The 19326-nt window shown below is 45.4% G+C and overlaps 1 protein-coding gene across 2 annotated transcripts in view; it reads left to right on the forward strand.

Annotated features, from left to right (window-relative positions):
- LOC138491315 (espin-like protein) overlaps positions 1–19326 on the forward strand; it is a 484304-nt gene that overhangs the window by 327531 nt on the left and 137447 nt on the right. For both annotated transcript variants that reach the window (XM_069617768.1, XM_069617767.1), the window contains exons 4-5: positions 4620–4738; positions 13341–13436. In XM_069617768.1, coding sequence (XP_069473869.1) covers positions 4620–4738; positions 13341–13436 — 215 coding nt within the window. The remainder of the gene's footprint in view (positions 1–4619; positions 4739–13340; positions 13437–19326) is intronic.

The raw sequence follows: 19326 nt of genomic DNA on the forward strand, positions 1-19326 counted from the left end.
GCGCCTTCAAACACTTGTGTCTATGCACGTTACTAATCCCATCTAATGGATTCTGTCTTAACAGACGCATGCACACAAACACTCGTTTGTAATAGTGTTTTCACCTCGATTTATATAGTTATGATTCGCAAGTGATTTTTGGGTGGAAATAATCCTTTTGAGTGGGCTAGCATGCATATGGCTGTATTTATTTATTTATTTATTTATTCAGATTTATTTAAAGCGCACGTCAGCCCGGGGGCATCGTGGCGCTGTTACATGAGGACATACATAATCTGGTTACCGTGGAAGGAAGATGGTTACAAAGCAGTTTTCATTACATGGCACATTTCGTAACAGACGTATGCGAGCTGGTGTGGGTGAAGGAAGGATGGAGTTAGTTGAATAGAGTGGTTTTGAGAGATTTGCGAAAGGAGTACAGAGAAGGTTCTGCTCTGAGTGAGTTAGGGAGGGCATTCCAGAGCTTAGGAGCTATGTGTGGGAAGCCTATGCCGCCGGCTTTGGCTCTTTTTACAGTGGGTACTCTGAGTTGGTTGGCGTGATGGCTTCTTCTGGGACGGATGGAAGAGTTCTTAGTTATAGTTTCAGATAGGTAGGGGGTGCTGTGTGATTGATGCACTTGTGTGTGAGAGTGAGGATTTTAAAGTTGATTCTTTCCTTGACTGGGAGCCAGTGGACAAGTCTTCTGGCCTGTGAAATATGGTCAGTTTTGGGGATGTGTAGTGCAGCGCGGAGGGCATTGTTTTGCACTATTTGGAGCCTGCTTAGGTTTTTAGACGATGTGCCTGCCAGGAGGGCGTTGCAGTAGTCCAATCTGGCTCCTATAGTAGCTCTAGCTATGGAGAGGCAGTTAGGCGTGGTGAGGTAAGGTTTGATGGCGTAAATGAGTTTGGTGGTCAGAGCAGACGCTGAGGCGATGGCGCTGGTTTGTCTAGTCATTGAGAGTGTGGCGTCAATGTAGACTCCTAAGGTCTTGACGGCAGAGGAGACAGGTATGCTAATACTGTCGATGATCATGTGAGAATAGTTGGGGCTGAGTTTGGTTAGTGTTTCGTTGGGGGCTAGGATGATGATTTCGGTTTTGTCTCCGTTTAGGCAGAGACCATTGATAGCCATCCAAGTTTGGATTGTCGAGTAGATTTTGAAGAGGGCTTCTGAGTCTAGGTCGTAGTCTCCGGAGAGGGGGAGGAGAACTTGCGTGTCATCTGCGTAGTTTGTGTACGCTATGTTGAGGGAGTCCAGTAAGTCAAAGAGGGTTTTGGTGAATAGGTTGTAAAGGGTTGGTGCAGTGCAGGACCCTTGTGGGACTCCACAATTTATAGTGGTGGGGGGGGCGCTGTCCTGGTCGGAGTACACTTTCATGGCCCTACCTTCAAGGAAGGATGTGATCCAGGTGGTAGCCTTGTGAGAGAAGTGTGCAGCATTGAAGAGGTGAGATGTGTGAATGCTGTGGTCGACCAGGTCAAATGCTGCAGAGAGGTCGAGCAGGAGGAGGAGAGCAGGTTTGCCTGTGTCCATTATTTTGGTAATTTGATTTTTTAAATCTAGAAGGGCAGTTTCAGTCCCATGGCCTTTGCGGAAGCCTGATTGTCTTTTGCCTAGGATGGTGTTGGTTTCCAGGTAGTGTTGGATTTGATTGTGTGCGGCTTTGTCTAGGATTTTTAGGAGAAAGGGGACGGTGGTGATGGGGCGATAGTTGTTAGGGGAGGAAGGATCGAGAGAGGGTTTTTTTAGGAGCGGGCGGACCCAGGCTTCTTTTAGGCATTGTGGTACAGTTCCAGGTGCGAAGGAGGCATTGATGAAAGCTGTAATGATGGGGGTGAGGGATTCTGAGCACTCTTTGATTAATGAGGGTGGGCAGATATCCCCTTTGCAGGTGGAAGGTTTGATTTTTTTGAGGAGGTCCTTGACTTCCGTCTCTGAGACTTCTCTAAAAGCAAAAAGGGGTGTTTGTGAGAGAGAGTTGTTGGTGGAAGGTGTGGGCGAGCAAGTAGGGGTGTTGAGAGCTTTGCGTTGTGAGGCTATTTTGTCTTGGAGAGTTTTAACTTTGTTGAGGAGGGCAGCCTGGATGCCTGTGCACCAGGCTTCATCCTTGATGATTTCAACTGGGCCGGGGGCAGGAATGTAGTGCGATCATTGAAGTGAGTAATACAAATGAAGTTCTGATGCCCATACTATTCTTTTTCATTTCATTTGGGTGACAGGTATCTCCTCCCCTTTTGCCGCTGCCATCTGTATGCCACTCCTGCAGATGGCTTTTACTCCCGACACCTGCTGCTTCAAGTTAATCAGTGGAGCACCATTACGATCTTATGGGACGATCGCCAATGGGCCACATGCCCTTACGCAGTACTAGTGGCTAGGAGCTACATATCAACCTTTCAGCTGGACTAGTGCCTACCTAATGGGACGGCCCTGCGGTTCTAGGCGCTTCCATGTTGCCTTTTTGAACGTGAATGTAGCCCCTGTGTACCATGAAGGAACAGGGCGTCACACAAGAAGAAGCTGGTCATTTATTGCGGATGCAGCCCACAGTAATGAAATTATTTTGGAGTTTATGACCTAATAGCTGTATGGGCTTGGTGAATTTGATGTGCATTAAAATTTGATTCTGATATCAACCGTGTAGCGTTATTCTTTGCAAGTAATGTAGCATATTCCTATTTGTGGAGCGATGTATTGTGAGTAGATCTGCATTGGGTTCCGGCTTCTGAGTATAGTTGCGTGGTACTGTACTGGCCGCGTTTGCCTACGAAGCCCAGTAAGGTCAGGGATGGGGGCTGCCATTATGACTGTTTTAATGATGTCATGCGGGGGATTAGCTTTTGTGTAACAGATGCCGGTCAGCCAGGTGGATTGGTGGAATGATGTGATTATCAGAAAATGGCTGGTCACAGGTGCCTGTGTTTGCGTGCGTTTCTTGGAGGGAGACTGAGGTCATGTCCATTGGAATAGCTTCTGTATTCGTGCCATCTGTGCCCTGCAGCTCCCATTGGCCCCTCTTGAGATGAGCCTGGCTGCTCAGTCACTCTGCCAACTTGTGTGGTACATGCTTATGCTGATGGTTGGTTTGTTTACTGGCAAGGGTACAGGGCTGGTGCAGTCTCCCTCAGGATACTGCTTTGAATGTTGCCTTACACTGGTGTCAAGCGATGGGGGCCTGTTGTTGTTTTGTCTCATGTTTCAGTTCATATTGCTGTACTTGGACCTTCACATGCCTGTGCTGCATCAGTACGGCAATGGTGACATGCCAAATATGGATGGCCACTCACAAGGCACTTGGGGCCCCTACATTCATTTGTTCGTTGGCATGCATGGGTGACTTGTACATTTCACTGGTTGCATTGTGTAACTTCATTGCACCTACGAGGAGTTGTGCAATGTGGGCAGGGAGTGGTGTACAGGCACTCAGTAGGGCCATTTACGGTTGGTTCACGATGCCGTAATTCTCACCATGGCGGAATGGTACTTTCCGCCATGCTTGATGGCGTTAAGTAAATGTCCGCTAGGGTCAGCATTCGCGTACCGTTGCGCCATGGTGGTAATTACGGTTTTGCATGGCGCGCGTGCGCGTACTTGGTGCAGTTAGCGTTGGCGTTCACTACGGTGTCGCTAATGGCATCGTACTTTACGGTGACGGGTCATAATCGCACCGAGCGGTATTCGATGGGGGTATTACATTTCCGCCATCTTTTTTCGATTTCCGCCAGGGTCGTAATGAGGGCCATTGTCAGGATAGAGCCACGCCCTGCCCATGGAGATGCCAAGGCAGTTGGCACTGGCATGACAGAAAGACCCTTCCCCTGCCACTGCTACCAGCCGGGTTGGGGCATCGCAAGAAAAGGCAGTGATTGACCCTGGAACGCAAATGCAAGAAGGGGCACAGGAAGGGGAGAGCGGGCACAGCCCCTGGGCCCCGTGCCAGGGAGGAGGCATTCACAGGAGGAAAGAGCCAAACCCTGCCCTTTACTCAGTGCTGCAAATTATAGGGGCGAAAAGCAGAAATCAGCGAAGCACATCATGCATGAGCTGCTCATCCTTCCCGGCTGGCATACGTGTGCCATGGATAGGACCCAGGCCCGTGGAGAAGGGGAGATAGACTCTGGCCCTGTGCTCAGGAGGGGCCACAGGAGTGGAGAGGATACACCATGCCACTGGGGCACTGCAGACGCGGGCGGCGGGCTGCGGCAATCCGTGGCCAAAAAGCAAAAGTAAAAAAATAAATACTTTTTTTTCGCTCTGAACTGGGCATGTTATTTTACAAGCACAGTTCAGTGCAGAAAAAAAGTATTTCTTTTTTTTGCTTTTCAAATTTTGCAGGGTGGCCGATCGGAGGGGGCAGCATTTTTATGAGGGTGGCCGTGGCGCCCCTGGTTTCAAAGAATGACATGTTATCATTTTAAGTGAGATGAAATGACTTAAAATGTCCATTGTTTTATTAATCAAAGAATTGCATTCCTCTTATCGTTAAGACCTGTATTATTTTGCTGATGATAAAATGCCAATGTGTGAGCAATGTGACATCTTAACTACAATGCATCGCCGCTTGTCTATGTTCATTGGATTGGATCCCTAAACGTCAAACCATAACTAATCATGTCCCACTTCACTTCTTCTAGTTTCAAAGTTTCGGAGCAAGATGGGGAAAGCAAACGATTCCAGCAAACCAATGATCCGGGATAAGATGATCAGCAAGTGTTTTCACAAAACAAAGGTTGCAGGAATATTTTCCCATTCTGTAAGTCATAGGAATCAGCCCAATTCCTTTCAATTGTTCAGTCTCATTTAACCCCCCCTTGACCTCATTGACATTGATCAACATCCCTTCTGTGAATGGAATAAACCACAATTGACCTCAGTATCTCTATATTTTCTGCTGATTTTTTTCTCTCTCCAGCCCCTCTACAATCTTGTTTAGCTGGTCTTTATGGTCCCAACGTGCACCATGGCAACCTTTTTTTCATCTGCATAACCTCCAGCTCCATCAATAGCACGACCACACATATCTTTATCTATCACATCTCTTTGCCCGCTGGTTCCATCTGTGTAATTGTGTTTGTTTCCGCCATGCTCCCTTTGTTTGCTGCTTCCTCATTTTGATGGGTTTTCGTAGTCTGCTCCAACAAATATCAAAAACCTCATTCACTAGAATGGGGGGGATGTCAATGATTACTCTCCACCTTCCTTAATGGAAACAAGCAACGGTTTTTGGGAAAACGGTAGTATAGAGTACTTGAAATCATATGTCACTATTAAGGACCTCATTTCAGAAGACCGCTTGCTGACGAATGACAACAACGAGAGCAAAATCCTGAGACAAAGCACATCATTTAAATCACAAATGCCCACCAATGGCTTGAATTCATTTGTAATATGTCACAATCGTGATTAAGGGAAGACACTGCTGCGCTCAGCTCTGTGGGGTGCATGCCTGACTCAAATAAATGCTGAAACGTCTTCATCCAGATGAAGCTTCTTGCAAGATTCTGACTTTACTGCTCAAGGAAGACCATTGGCATCCTAGTGACCTCCAGATTGGAATGTCGATGTGCACTCTACGCAGCATCCTAGACTACCAGATCCATTGACTCAAAGGGGTACCGAATGCAGAAGAGTGAGTGATCATCAAATTAAAAGAGTGTCAACAGGTTTCGGCCCAACTCAGAACCTCAACTAGTTACCAGTGGGGACAGATTAAAATTCAAAATGCTTTATCTAACTTTGAAGCATTTTCACAACATGGTTTTGTGCCCCATGCAAGTTAAAATGCCACACACAATAGAGGAGGCAGGTGCTTCTCTGTGTTTATGTCCACTGTATTTTGAGCCCCGTCTTGCGATCACATGTGACAATGTGAATATTTTCATGAAATCCTGCCAACAGTTTCGATCTGTGTGCCATTAATGCTCTACAGAACACCCCATACCTAATATTCAGAGCACTGTAAACCTCATTCTGAAACCTCCACATTTTCTATCTCACTGTTTAACATTTTTTTAGGAAACTCTGGAATCCAGGGTTAAACTGTAATTACGTTTGGGTAGTGCAATATAAAGCAACCTACACGTTAAAATGCGTACTTTATGGAACATCCAGGCTAGGATCCTGTATGTTCAATTATCTTGAGGCCTATTTAGAATGTAACTTTATTGACAAAAAACACTGGCCTGCAGAGGTAGCCAAACAAACCAATAATAATGCGCTGCCTTGTCTATTGTGGTGTATAACTTTGGGGGTGAGGCTGAGTATTTTTAAGGTGATGTAGTAAGAGATCGGAAACCTGTGGAGTTGCTTCAAAAGTTTCTAGATGTGATTTCAGTGTTTGTGGTTAAATGTCATTCTGAACTCTATGATCTGTATAAATTACAACCCAGCAGCAGAAGATTGAGATAGAGCAACCTCATTCCTAGTGATACAGTAACCAGTCCACTTCTTGGAAGCTCCTTCTTATGAATATAGCATGCTGCTTGCTTCTTGGCTATCTCAACCTTAGGAAAAGAGAGCCCTGCCCGCTTCTTGGAAGCTCCTTCGTAGGGATATAGCATCCTGATTGCTTCTTCGCAATCTCAGTCTTAGGGATATAGAGCTCTGCTCACTTCTTTGAAGCTACTTCTCAGGAATATAGCATCCTGCTGGCTTCTTGGCAATCTCAGTCTTAGGGATATAGAGCCCTGCCCACATCTTGGAAGCTCCTTCCTAGGTATATAGCATCCCGATTGCTTCTTGGCAATCTCAGTCTTAGGAATATAGAGCCCTGCCCGCTTCTTTGAAGATCCTTCCTAGCGATATGGCATCCTGCTCGCTTCTTGGCGATCTCAGTCTTAAGGATATGGAACCCTGCCTGCTTCTTGGAAGCTGCTTCCCAGGGATACAGCATCCTGTTTGCTGCTTGGCAATCTCAGCCTTAGGGATATAGAGCCTGTTCACATCTTGGAAGCTCCTTCCTAGGGATATAGCATCCTGCTTGCTTCTTGGCGATTTCAGTCTTAGGGATATCGAGCTCTGCCTGCTTCTTGGAAGCTGCTTCCCAGGGATATAGCATCCTGCTTGCTTCTTGGCAATCTCAGTCTTAGGGATATAGAGCCCTGCCCACTTCTTGAATCCTGATAGTAATTATTTCTTCACCTATACCACATGTGTTTTATTTATTTATTGGGTAGTTATAATGCGCCCATACAGCAAAAGGTGTTTCAAGGCACAGCAGGACAAAAGATAGGGGTGTAGGGGAACAGGGAAGAAAACAAAAACGGTCCTACTAGACCTTGTGACATTCGGATCGTGCAAGTGCAGTAACAAGAAATGCAGGGAGAGGGGAGGGGAGAAGTGCCAGTCAGGGCGGAAGGGCCCATGGGTTATGCGAGTGCCAAGGGGAGGCCAGGTGGACAAGTGCCAGGAGAAAGCAGAAAGTGCAGGGGAAAGAAGGTCAACATGCTAAGTGCAAGGGACAGGTCCGGAAGGGCTCAATGGAGAGGAGGCCCAGCCAGGGTAGTGCAGGTGGAGGGAGCCCAGAAGGGCAAGGGAGAGCAAGTGCAGGGTAGAATGGTCGAAGAGGGCCTGGTGCCCTATAAGAATATGAAGGAACCAGGCAGCCAGTCAAAAGGAGGCAGAAGGGACATTAGCATGGGAGGGGGCGAGGGAAGGAGGAAGAGAAAAGGAGGGTCTTGAAAAGCTTTTGGAACTTAAGGAGATCTAGTTCAAGTCAGAGAGGGTCAAGCAGGCCATTCCAGAGGGAGGCACCTGCAGAGGAGAAAGAGCTACCCCCCACTCTTTGCTTGGAAAAGCGTCTGATCTTAGAGAGTTGGAGCTAGAAGACCAAAGACCGAAGGGCTCTAGAAGGAGGCATTTAGGGAGAGAGAGTTTGATGTAGCGGGGTCCCAGGCCCCAGAAACTCTTATGGATGATGCAGTGGGTCTTGAACTTTATCCTCGCAGCAACCGGGAGCCAGTGGAGAGATTTTAGGGCTGGAGAGATGCAGTCCCTGGGCTTGAGGCCAAGGATAAGTCGTGCAGTCCTAGTCGGGATTAGCTGAAGGGGGTAAGGGGGGAGTTAGACAGATTAGGGAAGAGGCTGTTGCAATAGTTTAGCCTGGAGAGGACTAGAGCTCTGAAGACATTGAGTTTCTGGAGGAAGGTGAGGAAAGGGAGAAGGCCTCTGGGGAGGTGAAGCTGAAAGTGGGCCTTCTTGGCAAAGTGCGTGATTTGAAGAGAGAAGGAGAGAGAGGAGTCCAAGATGACACCAATGTTTTTTGCCACACAGGAGGGGAGGGGGCCCATGGAGGGCAGCCAGAGTGTAGGATGGAGGGGGGAGATGGTGTCCCAATGAGAAGGATCTCAGTTTTACTGGCATTAAGGCATAGATCTTTAGCCATGCACCATGCCTGAATAGCGGACAATCAGGAATGAGAGAGGAAGAAGAGGAGGAAGTAGAGCGAAGCTTGAAAGAGAGCTGCGTGTCATCCGCATAACACTGGAAGTTAGGAGAGAAGGCGGAGATCAAATATATAAAGGTGTATATATATATATATATATATATATATATATTTATATATATATATATATATATATATATATATATATATTTATATATATATATATATGGAAGGATGTCAGCACACCTTTCAAAACCTTACAGTCCTTATTGTATTATTCTAAATATGGTATTACAAGTATATTCCTGGTCTTAATCATCACACATCCATGAAAATATATCCAAAAAACATTCTTCATTTCTGGTTGCTTTATAGCAATACTTAACACGTATTCACCGAGGAAATGGCATTACATCGTTGCATTTTTGCAATAGAGTGGATAAACGTGTGTCACTGTTTCCATAAGGTACTTTGGTGAATCCATAAAGTACTAACACCTGCCTGCAAGCTTGCAACATATGCAGCCCGCAAGACAGAATAAAGGGTATGAATAGAGTTCTTGATAGGAGACAGAGCCGTTGGAGAAGCATTTTAAAAATGAGGCCGCCACTGTCAAAAAGGCACAACTACTAGGGCAGGTAAACTCACCTGTGGACCCCTAAAGAGGCTTATTTTACCCCCCTCTGCATTTATTCTTTTTTTCCTTTTGTCGTTGTCTATGAAATTCACTTACCCTGACCCCAAACAAGGAGAGCAGCAGTGGAGTTACTCGTATGTGACAATGGCCCAAATACAAAGGCGTGCTCCTGGGAGGCATCAGAAGTCAACATCTCTCCGGGTTCCACAGCTTCACTATGCCCAGGGATACCCGGCATAGTTACCATTCATTGGTGTATGCCCCCACCCCACTGCACCCTGGCATGTATGCAACTAGAGGTGTGCCCGGTCGGAACACTTCTCCTCTCCTTCGGCCAGCTAATGCCCAGGGGTGGGGGGTAGGGGGCACCAACAGGAAACATTCTCCTACAGAGCCATGGATACATCCTCAATGGGACAACAGACATCAACACCTTCGTTGGACCTGTGGTACCTTTTCTTCCGCACATCTAGTGTCATTACTGTCTCACCACTAAATGTGTCATGTAGCCAGTGGCAGATGAAGGAGAATGTGCACGAATTAGGCAGGACACTGCAGTTACATAAAAGGGGTCATTATTTTAGTTTGCAACTAGGGGAGACTTTAGTACTGAAATGAACGCCGGCTAAATGCACTATTTGTAACCCATGTGCACGAGTGAAAGAGAAACAGGGCAGCATTACAGGGACAGTTCGCACTAGGGGGGAAACCTGCCCTAGTGCAAACACGATATTATTTTTATGCATGTTTGCACCAGGGCAATATTTGCACCAGTCCTAATCATTTTCACATGTGCAAAAATGCATTTAAAGAATGTTTTTGCACTAGGGCAATTTTGACACTGATAGGAACTGCAATTGCACTTGTGCAAAGATTCTGTAATACCACCCTCGGGCGCTATGTTTTAATATGTGCCAACATACGAGAATTACCTGAGAGGAAGCGCTGGACTCGGGATCAGACAGGCACTAAAAAATAGCCCCCTGCCAAAAAAGGGTGTCACGGTGACAAATTGCAATGTCTGACTTTTCAAAGCAAAATATTTCATGGGGATCCATTTTTGGGGCTCACGATTTGGAAATGGTGCCATTTTAAACACAGAAACTACCAGCGCGTTGGACGGTAGGCAAACATCATGTCCGGGGATAAAAGCTGAGGCAACGGCCTTCAGAGGTAGCGCTGCGAAGTCTGATGCTGATTTACGGCATATCGACTGCCTCATTACCTCAGCACTTTACAAAAAGGCCGGTGCACTCTTTTACTTACAATAACACATTCACATATGGCGGAGGTATTCCCTAGAAGGGTGCCTGTACAATAGCACATAGATGAGAACGAGTGGTGAGACAGTAGACGAGGGACTGGGAAAGTGGGCCATGTGGTAGCCAGTGCCCATGTGCCTTGGGGCTCTTTAAATAAATAAATAAAACATGCTCTGGGCCTGATTTACAAAAGTGTTCTACAACAGCGCAGTTCCATTAAAAAATGCTTTGTAAATCGGCTCCATTTAATTTCCGCGAACTAAATGACTGTGGTAATTTACTACGTGGAAATTAACTTGGAATTTTGACTTCAATTAGTTGGTTTTCTTTAATTCAGGGTTTCCCCCTCCAATACCCTTCCCCCTTTCTACTGCCCCTGCCCCCAAACCCCTCCCCACCCTACTTTTACACCTCTTTTACCCACTCTTTACCCCTTTTGCCCCCCTTTTTACCTGGCCTTTTACCCCTCTAGTAATTTCCATGAAATAAACTACCACAAAGTAATTTGGCGCGTGGAAACAACGGGAGGCCTGCAAACCAGCCCCTCTATGTTGATGCTTATATCCAGGGCACCCCAAAACTGTCCAGCGGTGCTATAAGGTGCATGACACAAGGGTGTTTGATTGTGTCCACAGTGACCCCGCAGGTGGGCGCAAGAGGAAACACATTCTCAAAATGAAAGCCATTGCTTGGGGTCAGTAGAAGGAAGCATGGCCATGCCGTGCCATCTTTGTCAATTGTTCTATTAATCCATTAACTGACAGGCTATTATGCAAGTCTATGCAAAAAGGACGAGCATACTCGTCCTTGGCACTTTAAGAAAGGCAGCAAACACGTTTTACTTCAAATGCATTGTTGAGCACAGTCCTCACTGCACCCGAGCCTGCTGACTCTCCTTAAATCATCTCAGGGAGGGAAATGGTGAGCTTGCATTCCTCAAACCAGAATGGTTGTGCTGCAGGCCCAATTTAATTAATTGCCTGTTATGTTTCATGGATCTTTTCCTGTCTGAAGTTTCAAAGAGGTACTTCTTCAAATGATATGTTGTTCATTAAACCCTCTCCGCCATGGTCTCTGTGCAAAGGATTGTTACGCATACTTGGCGGGCACCAGTTAGGGTGCGCAACATTCTGGTTCTATACATATTCACCCACAAAAAGGTTGCACTGATTTAAAAAAAACAAAGTCAGCATACCTTCCGAAATTCAGCTAATAAATTAATAATCATATTATTCTAAAAAGTGCATGACCAAGCAGATTCCTCTAGGCAGTCATCCGAAATAAATACAAATTTAATTAGTCTCATTAATCAAAATATTTATTACCTACACAAAACAACCATTACAACACATCAGAATACATTCATTAAATGCATTGTTGCAGTCATTATAGGCATGCCGGAGCTGCCAACATGTGTTCAGGTGTTCTGAGTGCTTGTAGACGATCTATCAGGGTGAACATGCATTCATCGAGGCAATGGCGTGTCATCTCTGTATATTCAAGGGTATAACTAGAAAGCAAATAAGACCAAATGATTTCCACTGAATCCCAGTCTGAGTCCTGGGGATATGGAACCTTGAGCACATCTTGATAATCCCAACCCTAGAGATATGGCTCTGTGCACCCCCGATGGCAGGTATTTCACCCCCTGCTTGGATACTTGTCAGCCCTAGATATTCCTACCCTCTAGCCAACCGTTGCCCTTCTTGGCAGTTATGAAAACCGTTCAGCACACCTCTAGCAGAAGCTATTAATTTCCCCTTGCTTGGTTTTTGTCAGACTGTGGTATTATCCTATTCCAGTCAAGGTGGTGGCAGGGTCCTCCTGGGCAGTCTTAAATACTATTCAGCACACTCCTACCAGCAGGTGATCCTTCACCCTTGTTGGGGAATGACATTGCTACCCTCCTACCAAGTATTGCTCTCCTGGACAGGCAGGTTCTGCTTGGTATATTTCCAGACTTTGGTTACCCTTGTGGTAGCCACTGGTATAAGCAGGGAAGCAGTCTGGTCTTTCCTAGGACCATTTCTCCCAGTCAGCATCATCTCTTCCGATGTCTGGCTCACACTGCTTCTCTCCCTGGACAACTAATTCAGAGCTCACAATCCTTTAAAGCCCTCTTGATTAGTTTGATTGTTCTCCCTCTTTCTGCTTGTTCCCTTCCAGTTGTCTGCCCTCTTCTATCAGGGCTTTTCAGCTGCAAACAGTCATCATTTCGTTTAGGTTAATCTGTCGTTCTGGTACAATGGTGGCAGAGGGCTTAAATAGGCTCCTGCCATTTTGATGTCAGGTGGAAGGGAAGAACCGGCTCTACAGTGTGCACTGTGTCCCTCTGCTAAGTCCATGCCTGACCACTGTGATTTAGGACAAGGGTAAGCATCTATTTTCCTCCTCAGTGAGTACACACGAAAAGTAGTGCAGCGCTTGAGAGAGGAAACCCTGAATTCAGCAACAGCAGCTGCTGTCCCGCGCAGATCTCTTGAAGATGAGGCTGGTGTGTGTGCATATATATATGGCTAGGCGATGGACTTGCTTTCGGTAGAGGCTTTGAAAATAATGTACTTTTAGTGATGGGAAACAAGAGTGAGGCTCTGAGAACTCCCGCCATGTCTCACTTGCACATTAAACAGTGGGTTATAGTTTCAGGTCCCAAGTGCCTGCCTAAATCAGGGGTTGGTGGGGGGGGGGGAGGGAGTTAATGGAATTGGCACACCGCCTCATTTCAGCCCTTTTTGCCATCTTGTTTTCAACCTACAGTTCACTAATACACAGTGACTTCCAATGCATACCCATGGGCTATCTCTATTACCACTTACTGTTTCCAATTACATTACTACAACATTTACTTTTCTCCTCCATCTAGAATTCCACCTTGACTATCTCTGTCTCCATTCATGCCACAACACTGACTTTAACTGTTTACCAACTAAAACGGCAACGATTTTGATATTTGTGGAGAACAAGTCAAATAGATTCTGGTAGTGATAACGTCTGTAATGATAGCCTAGAAATTAACGTATGTTTTGTGCATTTTAAGAATTCTAATATGATGATGTATGTGATCTCTGTGCAGGTGGAGTCAAGCAATCAAGGCGATGGACAGTCCAAAACTAACTCTACCTCCCTGGTACTGGATGGACAGAAGATCAGCAAATGCCTGCAAAAAGGGGTAGGAATGCCAGTCAAAAGACCAGCTTGTGGGTAAAATAAATGTAGGGAGCTCCTAGCTTTCAAGACCACATAAGTGTCTATCTGCTTGTGGGTAAAATAAATGTAGGGAGCTCCTAGCTTTCAAGACCACATAAGTGTCTATCTGCTTGTGGGTAAAATAAATGTAGGGAGCTCCTAGCTTTCAAGACCACATACGTGTCTATCTGCCTGTGGATGAGATCGATATGGTTTTGAAAGCTAACAGCCAACATGTGAGTAAACAACATTAAGGCATATTCTGTGCAATCTCCCATGTAACCCACAGAAAGCTACGACACCAGGCCTCTCCCCCCCAATGTGTATTCCGTCAACCTCTTCCAATCTTGTTACTGGAGTTTCAAGCCATTTGTCTAAATGCTTTCTATAGAAACAACCACAAATTAGTGGATGGAAAGATCTAAATTAATCATAACCACCGGGAATTCCTATTAGCAAATTCATAGTCAGTTAGTTTTACCCCGTCTGTGCTATCAAAGAGGAGAAAAAAAGCAAATCGCTATTGGCCCCAACAGAAAAGGTGGAAGTCTAGCCTAAACTGATATGTCACACCCCTTCTCTTTTGGACTATAAGTAACCCTAGACATGTTGTGGACTTGTTTCATGTGGTCCGTGACATGTGGCTTGAGATACGAGATACAGCAAGCAGAGGACCCGGTCTGGGCAACTTTCTGAAACAACAGAAAAACAAGCATTGGCAAAGCCAATAGTTTTGGCCTTTACTGCTGTTTTTTGTATTTTTAATTTATAGGCCCCAGGGTGCAAGCAGGAGAGTGCAACGTTTCAAGAGATGATGCAAGGATGCAGGTGTGCAAGAGAATGCGAAGGAAAATAGAGAAAGGGAGGACACCATTGAGAGAGGCTGCCGTTGATGATTAGCAAGAAGAAATATGAGCAAGAAAGGGTGAGAGTGAGAGGGTAAGAGAAAAAGGAACGGTGCGAGAGGAAGGATGAGAGAAAAAGGGCTTCGAGTAAAGGTTTAGAGTAATACTCATTTTTTCCAATCACCTGCTTTTCTTTGTACGTTTTTCCCTGACAAACCTCCCACCCACCATTGTATGATATACATTTTCTTTCCTAAAAGGGAAATCCCTTCTCTGGTGCACAACTACTGAAGTGTGCAAACTCTGAACAAGAATTAAGTCTGTCAGGCACAGCCTCTATCTGGCAATATTAATTCACATGGATGACCTGTAATAGAATTTGGTGACCCTTGCAGAATCTCCATTTACTTTTACCACAAACACATATTGAAGACCCAAATGTACGGTTCATGCCCGCGTTCCTAGATACCTGATTGTCTGGCTGCCCCCGCCAGGGGGGTAATATGCATTGAGTTTTCCAGTTCTGTCTTTTTGCACAAAAGGCATCCAGGACATTTTGAGGGACAGTACTGTCACATCTCAACAGTATTCCAGGGGTTTTCATGGTGCAGTTCTGCCACACCTGAGAAGAATTATAGGACTTTTCAGTTGGAAGTACTGGCACGCCTAAATGCACCCTCCTTTCTTTCGCTGAGACAGTATTGTCCTGTCTCAGTGCTAATACTGGACTTTCAGCCAGGCAGTACTGTCACACCTCAGCAGGATTCCAGGGGTTGTCATGGTGCAGTTCTGCCACACCTGAGAAGAATTATAGGACTTTTCAGTTGGAAGTACTGGCACGCCTAAATGCACCCTCCTTTCTTTCGCTGAGACAGTATTGTCCTGTCTCAGTGCTAATACTGGACTTTCAGCCAGGCAGTACTGTCACACCTCAGCAGGATTCAGTGGCTTTTAAAGAGGTCAGAACTGCTACATCTCGTCAGGATTCAAAGGCTTTTAATGGGGCAGTACTGTCACATGCAAGATTTCATGGCCTTCAATGGGCCACACATTCACATTTCAGCGGGACTCCGAGGATTTCTGTGGCACAGTACTTGTACTTCACAGGCGAGGCCCTATAAAGGTATTGCTGATGAAACTCTGTAGGGCTGGGGACAAGTCAGTCATATTTCAGAGCATGGGCCTAAATGAATTAAAATAAGTCTGTATATACTCCTTTAGTTCATTTTCAATCTTGGGATTTCCTCTTACAAATCATTGATATCAGATCAGTCAAATACGTTCACTTCAAGAGAATCAAGACTACAACTCCCAGAATGCATTTGTGTGCAACACGAACGCCAAGACCATGCTATATATTGTCCTGATAGTATCTAGTTACCAGATTTACGATCAGGAGATCAACAGAACACTAGTACGTGTGTCCCCACTTGAGCAATGAGTGTAATCCTGGACAAATCAATTTATCTACTCCAGGATCTGGCAGAAATGGGGCTGCTTAGAAACCTGCTAATCCTGGTGATAGGAGCTATTCAAGAAAGCAACACTTGTATTCCGATTAATTTAGAGAGACAATTTAGTATGGAATCCCTTAACACCAGGCATTAAAATGCTGAGCTCGTGAAGAAAGCTTGAGCGCTCCCCAATAGATTAATTGATGCACAAGTGGGGGAGTCATTCCTTGGCGGGGGGCACCCCGTTTGAAGAAGAGATCTGCAGAGCCCTCTTGAAGTCCGGGGATTCCACACCAACTGTGATTTAAACTCCTAGGGATGCGAGGATGTCCTCGGGATTCCTCCTGTTCCGACAGGGATAGAAACTATTGCATCCAGCAAATTCCCATGGCTTCCAAACATTATACAGTGCTTTGCACCCACTGAAATGATAGGCGCTATATAGTCATGCCAGGCATAAGATTCCCCTACCCGCCTCAAGCTGCAGGCAAGTATCAGCAATGACAAACGTTTTTTGTTGGGGGGGATTAGGGGTACCTTAAGTTACCTCCCGCTGCACGTCCTCAGTATGGTAGGCCTAATGGGACCAGGCCATAACTCGGGCACACCATTTATTTATTTAATTGTTAGTTTATAACACGCTTAATACCAGCGTCATTGTTTCAAAGCGCAGGTTCCAGATTCGACCCTGTGTGGTGCTGCGTTGTCTTGCTTCCAAGAAAAACACATTGCCTCTGGGCTATCCTTCCTCACCATGCCACAATAAGGCTGTGTGAGTCCTCGCTTCAGGCACTGAAGTCCCTCCACTGCCTCCACCCTGCTACAGCGTCCACTGGCTGTCCAGGCAAGGAATTAACTGGCGTGGCTGCTATTTCTATTCTGAAATGGCATTGGTCGGTGACATCACGTGAAATCATGGTGGCAGCGGTGGCAGCAAACTTAATTGTTAATGTTACAGTTTCTCTCTGCTGCAGTCAGCATGGGCCGCCCTGCGTGTGCCTGAGCACTCACCACATAGGACGAACACAGGGTGCACGGTGCAGCCTGCAACAGAGGGGGGGAAGGAGTCAATGGCATCCTCTGCGTGGGCCCCTATGAGCACCACAGGGCCAAGTACAGCGCACATGCTGCACACGCCCGTCGCCGGCCCTGATTGGAATGTCACTGCTGTGACACAACGGAATGAAAACTATTACATATTCATCAAAGATTGGGTTGACTCACTACAGCTCTAGAGCCTTGCTCGGGCTGCAAACCAGGATTCGGTGAAAGAAAATGGCTGCTGTGTTGAAAAAAGGCACATGCTTTAGAGCCAATTACATAATAGTGACATCACTAACAAACTGGACAGCCAATCAACTACTGCTTACTTCTCAAAGCACTGAGCAACCCCCACAAATCAGTAAATGGCCATTTCCAGAGACATTTTAGATCAAAACGTAACTATAACAGTAACTTGGTTATTTTTTATACAAAATACTTTACAATATGTAACATAACTTAAAGGTTGTAGGAAATATTGTTTAACACATCAATCCAATCAAACAACATTTTAATAGCACATGGCAGCCACCGTTTTTGGAAGTAACCATGGCTGCCAAATTCACAACACAATACAAATGCAGGTACAGAGTGCAAAAAGGGGTGTGGTTTGAGGGAAGATGGGTGGGAATGGGAGGAACATCATGCATTTCACTTAGAGATGGGTGTTAAATGGGTGCGACACAGCCAAACTACACAAATACATTCTCATTTGTCATCTGCATTGGAAAGCATTAGAAACCTACATTCAAAGCTCCTAATTCAAGCTCCTATGTTACAGCTCTTATTTTAATGACAATAGTTTCGGCTTAAAGGTAGCGCTTTCCGTACCACCTAATAGCCTAGATGGAAAGCTTTAAATCAATCATAACCACTGGGGATTCATGTGGGCAGTTTTTCATACAATCTTTTTATCACTCCTCTGTAAACAGTACAGAAGGTGAAATGAACTGCTAGACAATATCCATTCATCAAGGGACCACAGTCAACCTACAAATGTTTTGACCTTATCTTAATCAGTGATATGTAGCTGGGAACACCCAACACTTCGAGCTTGGAACTAGGATGTGTTGGCTTTAATTCTTGCAAATTGAACTGTATGCAAACCTAAAGTGCACCTGACAGAAGGAGCATATTTTGAAATGTGTAGGCAAACAAATACAATATGACAGTGGCAGGTTCTCTCACGGTAGCCTAGAAATACCCCAGTGATGGCCCTCATTACGGGTTTTGCTGTATTCTGTAAGTATATACCTACATGTGCATACTACCATTACCACATATAGAATTCTGAGGAGCAGCAGCTGATTGTGAGATTACCGCTACAAAACCAATAATGAAACATGTAGAAAAACAGCAGAGATTGCAGGCAGTACAATTAAAAGACTGTGATAATTGCCATTCTCCAGCACTGGAACTTGCATAGATTCACATGCTGTTCAATATTACCCATTCTCCGGTCGGGAATCTTCCGGTTTATGAAACAGAATTCTCCAATGTGCACAACAATGAACTGCCCTCACTTTAGTGATCTATCAGAGTCATTTTGGTTTATTTGCTCTCCAGCTATTAGGCACTCTCTCCATTAACTCCAATCCTGAGGCCATTTTCAAGTTTCTTACTGTATTTTCACAGTTGAGAGTCTTCAGACTTCTCCAGAGTTCTTACTTCTTTGAATCTTTTCTCGGGAATCTATCCCCCTAGAACTATTGGCTTCATCTCAATTGCAAGATAAAGATATGCTCATTCATATTTGAAGGATAAGTAATGTTGGCACTCAGAGGAACTCTCCAGAAGGTTTGTAACATCCAATTTCCTCTCAAGGTTAAGCTCTCCGGAGTGTCCCATATACACAACATGGCTAAATTAAAAGAAAAGAAAAGCCTCTTAAGGAATTTGCACTATATGCAACTTAAACAGCATCTATGTTGACTATAATCATGATGAATACATGTTCTGCTGGAAGTGCTTGTACCCTGAGCATGAAAGGGGCCCCTAATCCATTTGCCAGTCTTTCTCTAAAAATACCTTAAGAGATGTCCTGGTTAGATGAGGGTACAATTGCCTCAGATTCAGCCACCCTCAAGAGTTCAGTCTCAGCCACTCTATCAGACCTTTGGAAAGAGACACTTCATCAAAAAGGGCTACATAACACAGGGATGTCTTGAGGAAGAAAAGGGCCAAGCGTGAAGATCCAGCCCAGGATATTGAAGGAACTCATAAGCTTTCCCTGTCTTGTGAATCCTTCTCATGGAAAAATGCTCACAGGTCAATGGAGGCCTTCATGAGAATGTTAACGACAGCTGCATCTACCATGAGTCGGTCTGCATCTCCTACATCAGCTGTGCCATGTACAAGGCCATCGTCATCCAAGACCAAACTGTCCAAAGCACAGTTGATGATGAAACAGTCTATTGACCGTTTTGAAAGGGACCACTCAAACCATGACAGGCTTGGTAACGGCCACCTCCTCAATGACAGCAGTTGTAGCTGCTAAGTGGTTTAGCCTATTCGTCTGTCAAGGTCTGCATAG

Source organism: Ambystoma mexicanum, chromosome 10 (assembly GCF_040938575.1).
Source record: "Ambystoma mexicanum isolate Mex_15411 chromosome 10, UKY_AmexF1_1, whole genome shotgun sequence".
Taxonomy (NCBI): domain Eukaryota; kingdom Metazoa; phylum Chordata; class Amphibia; order Caudata; family Ambystomatidae; genus Ambystoma; species Ambystoma mexicanum.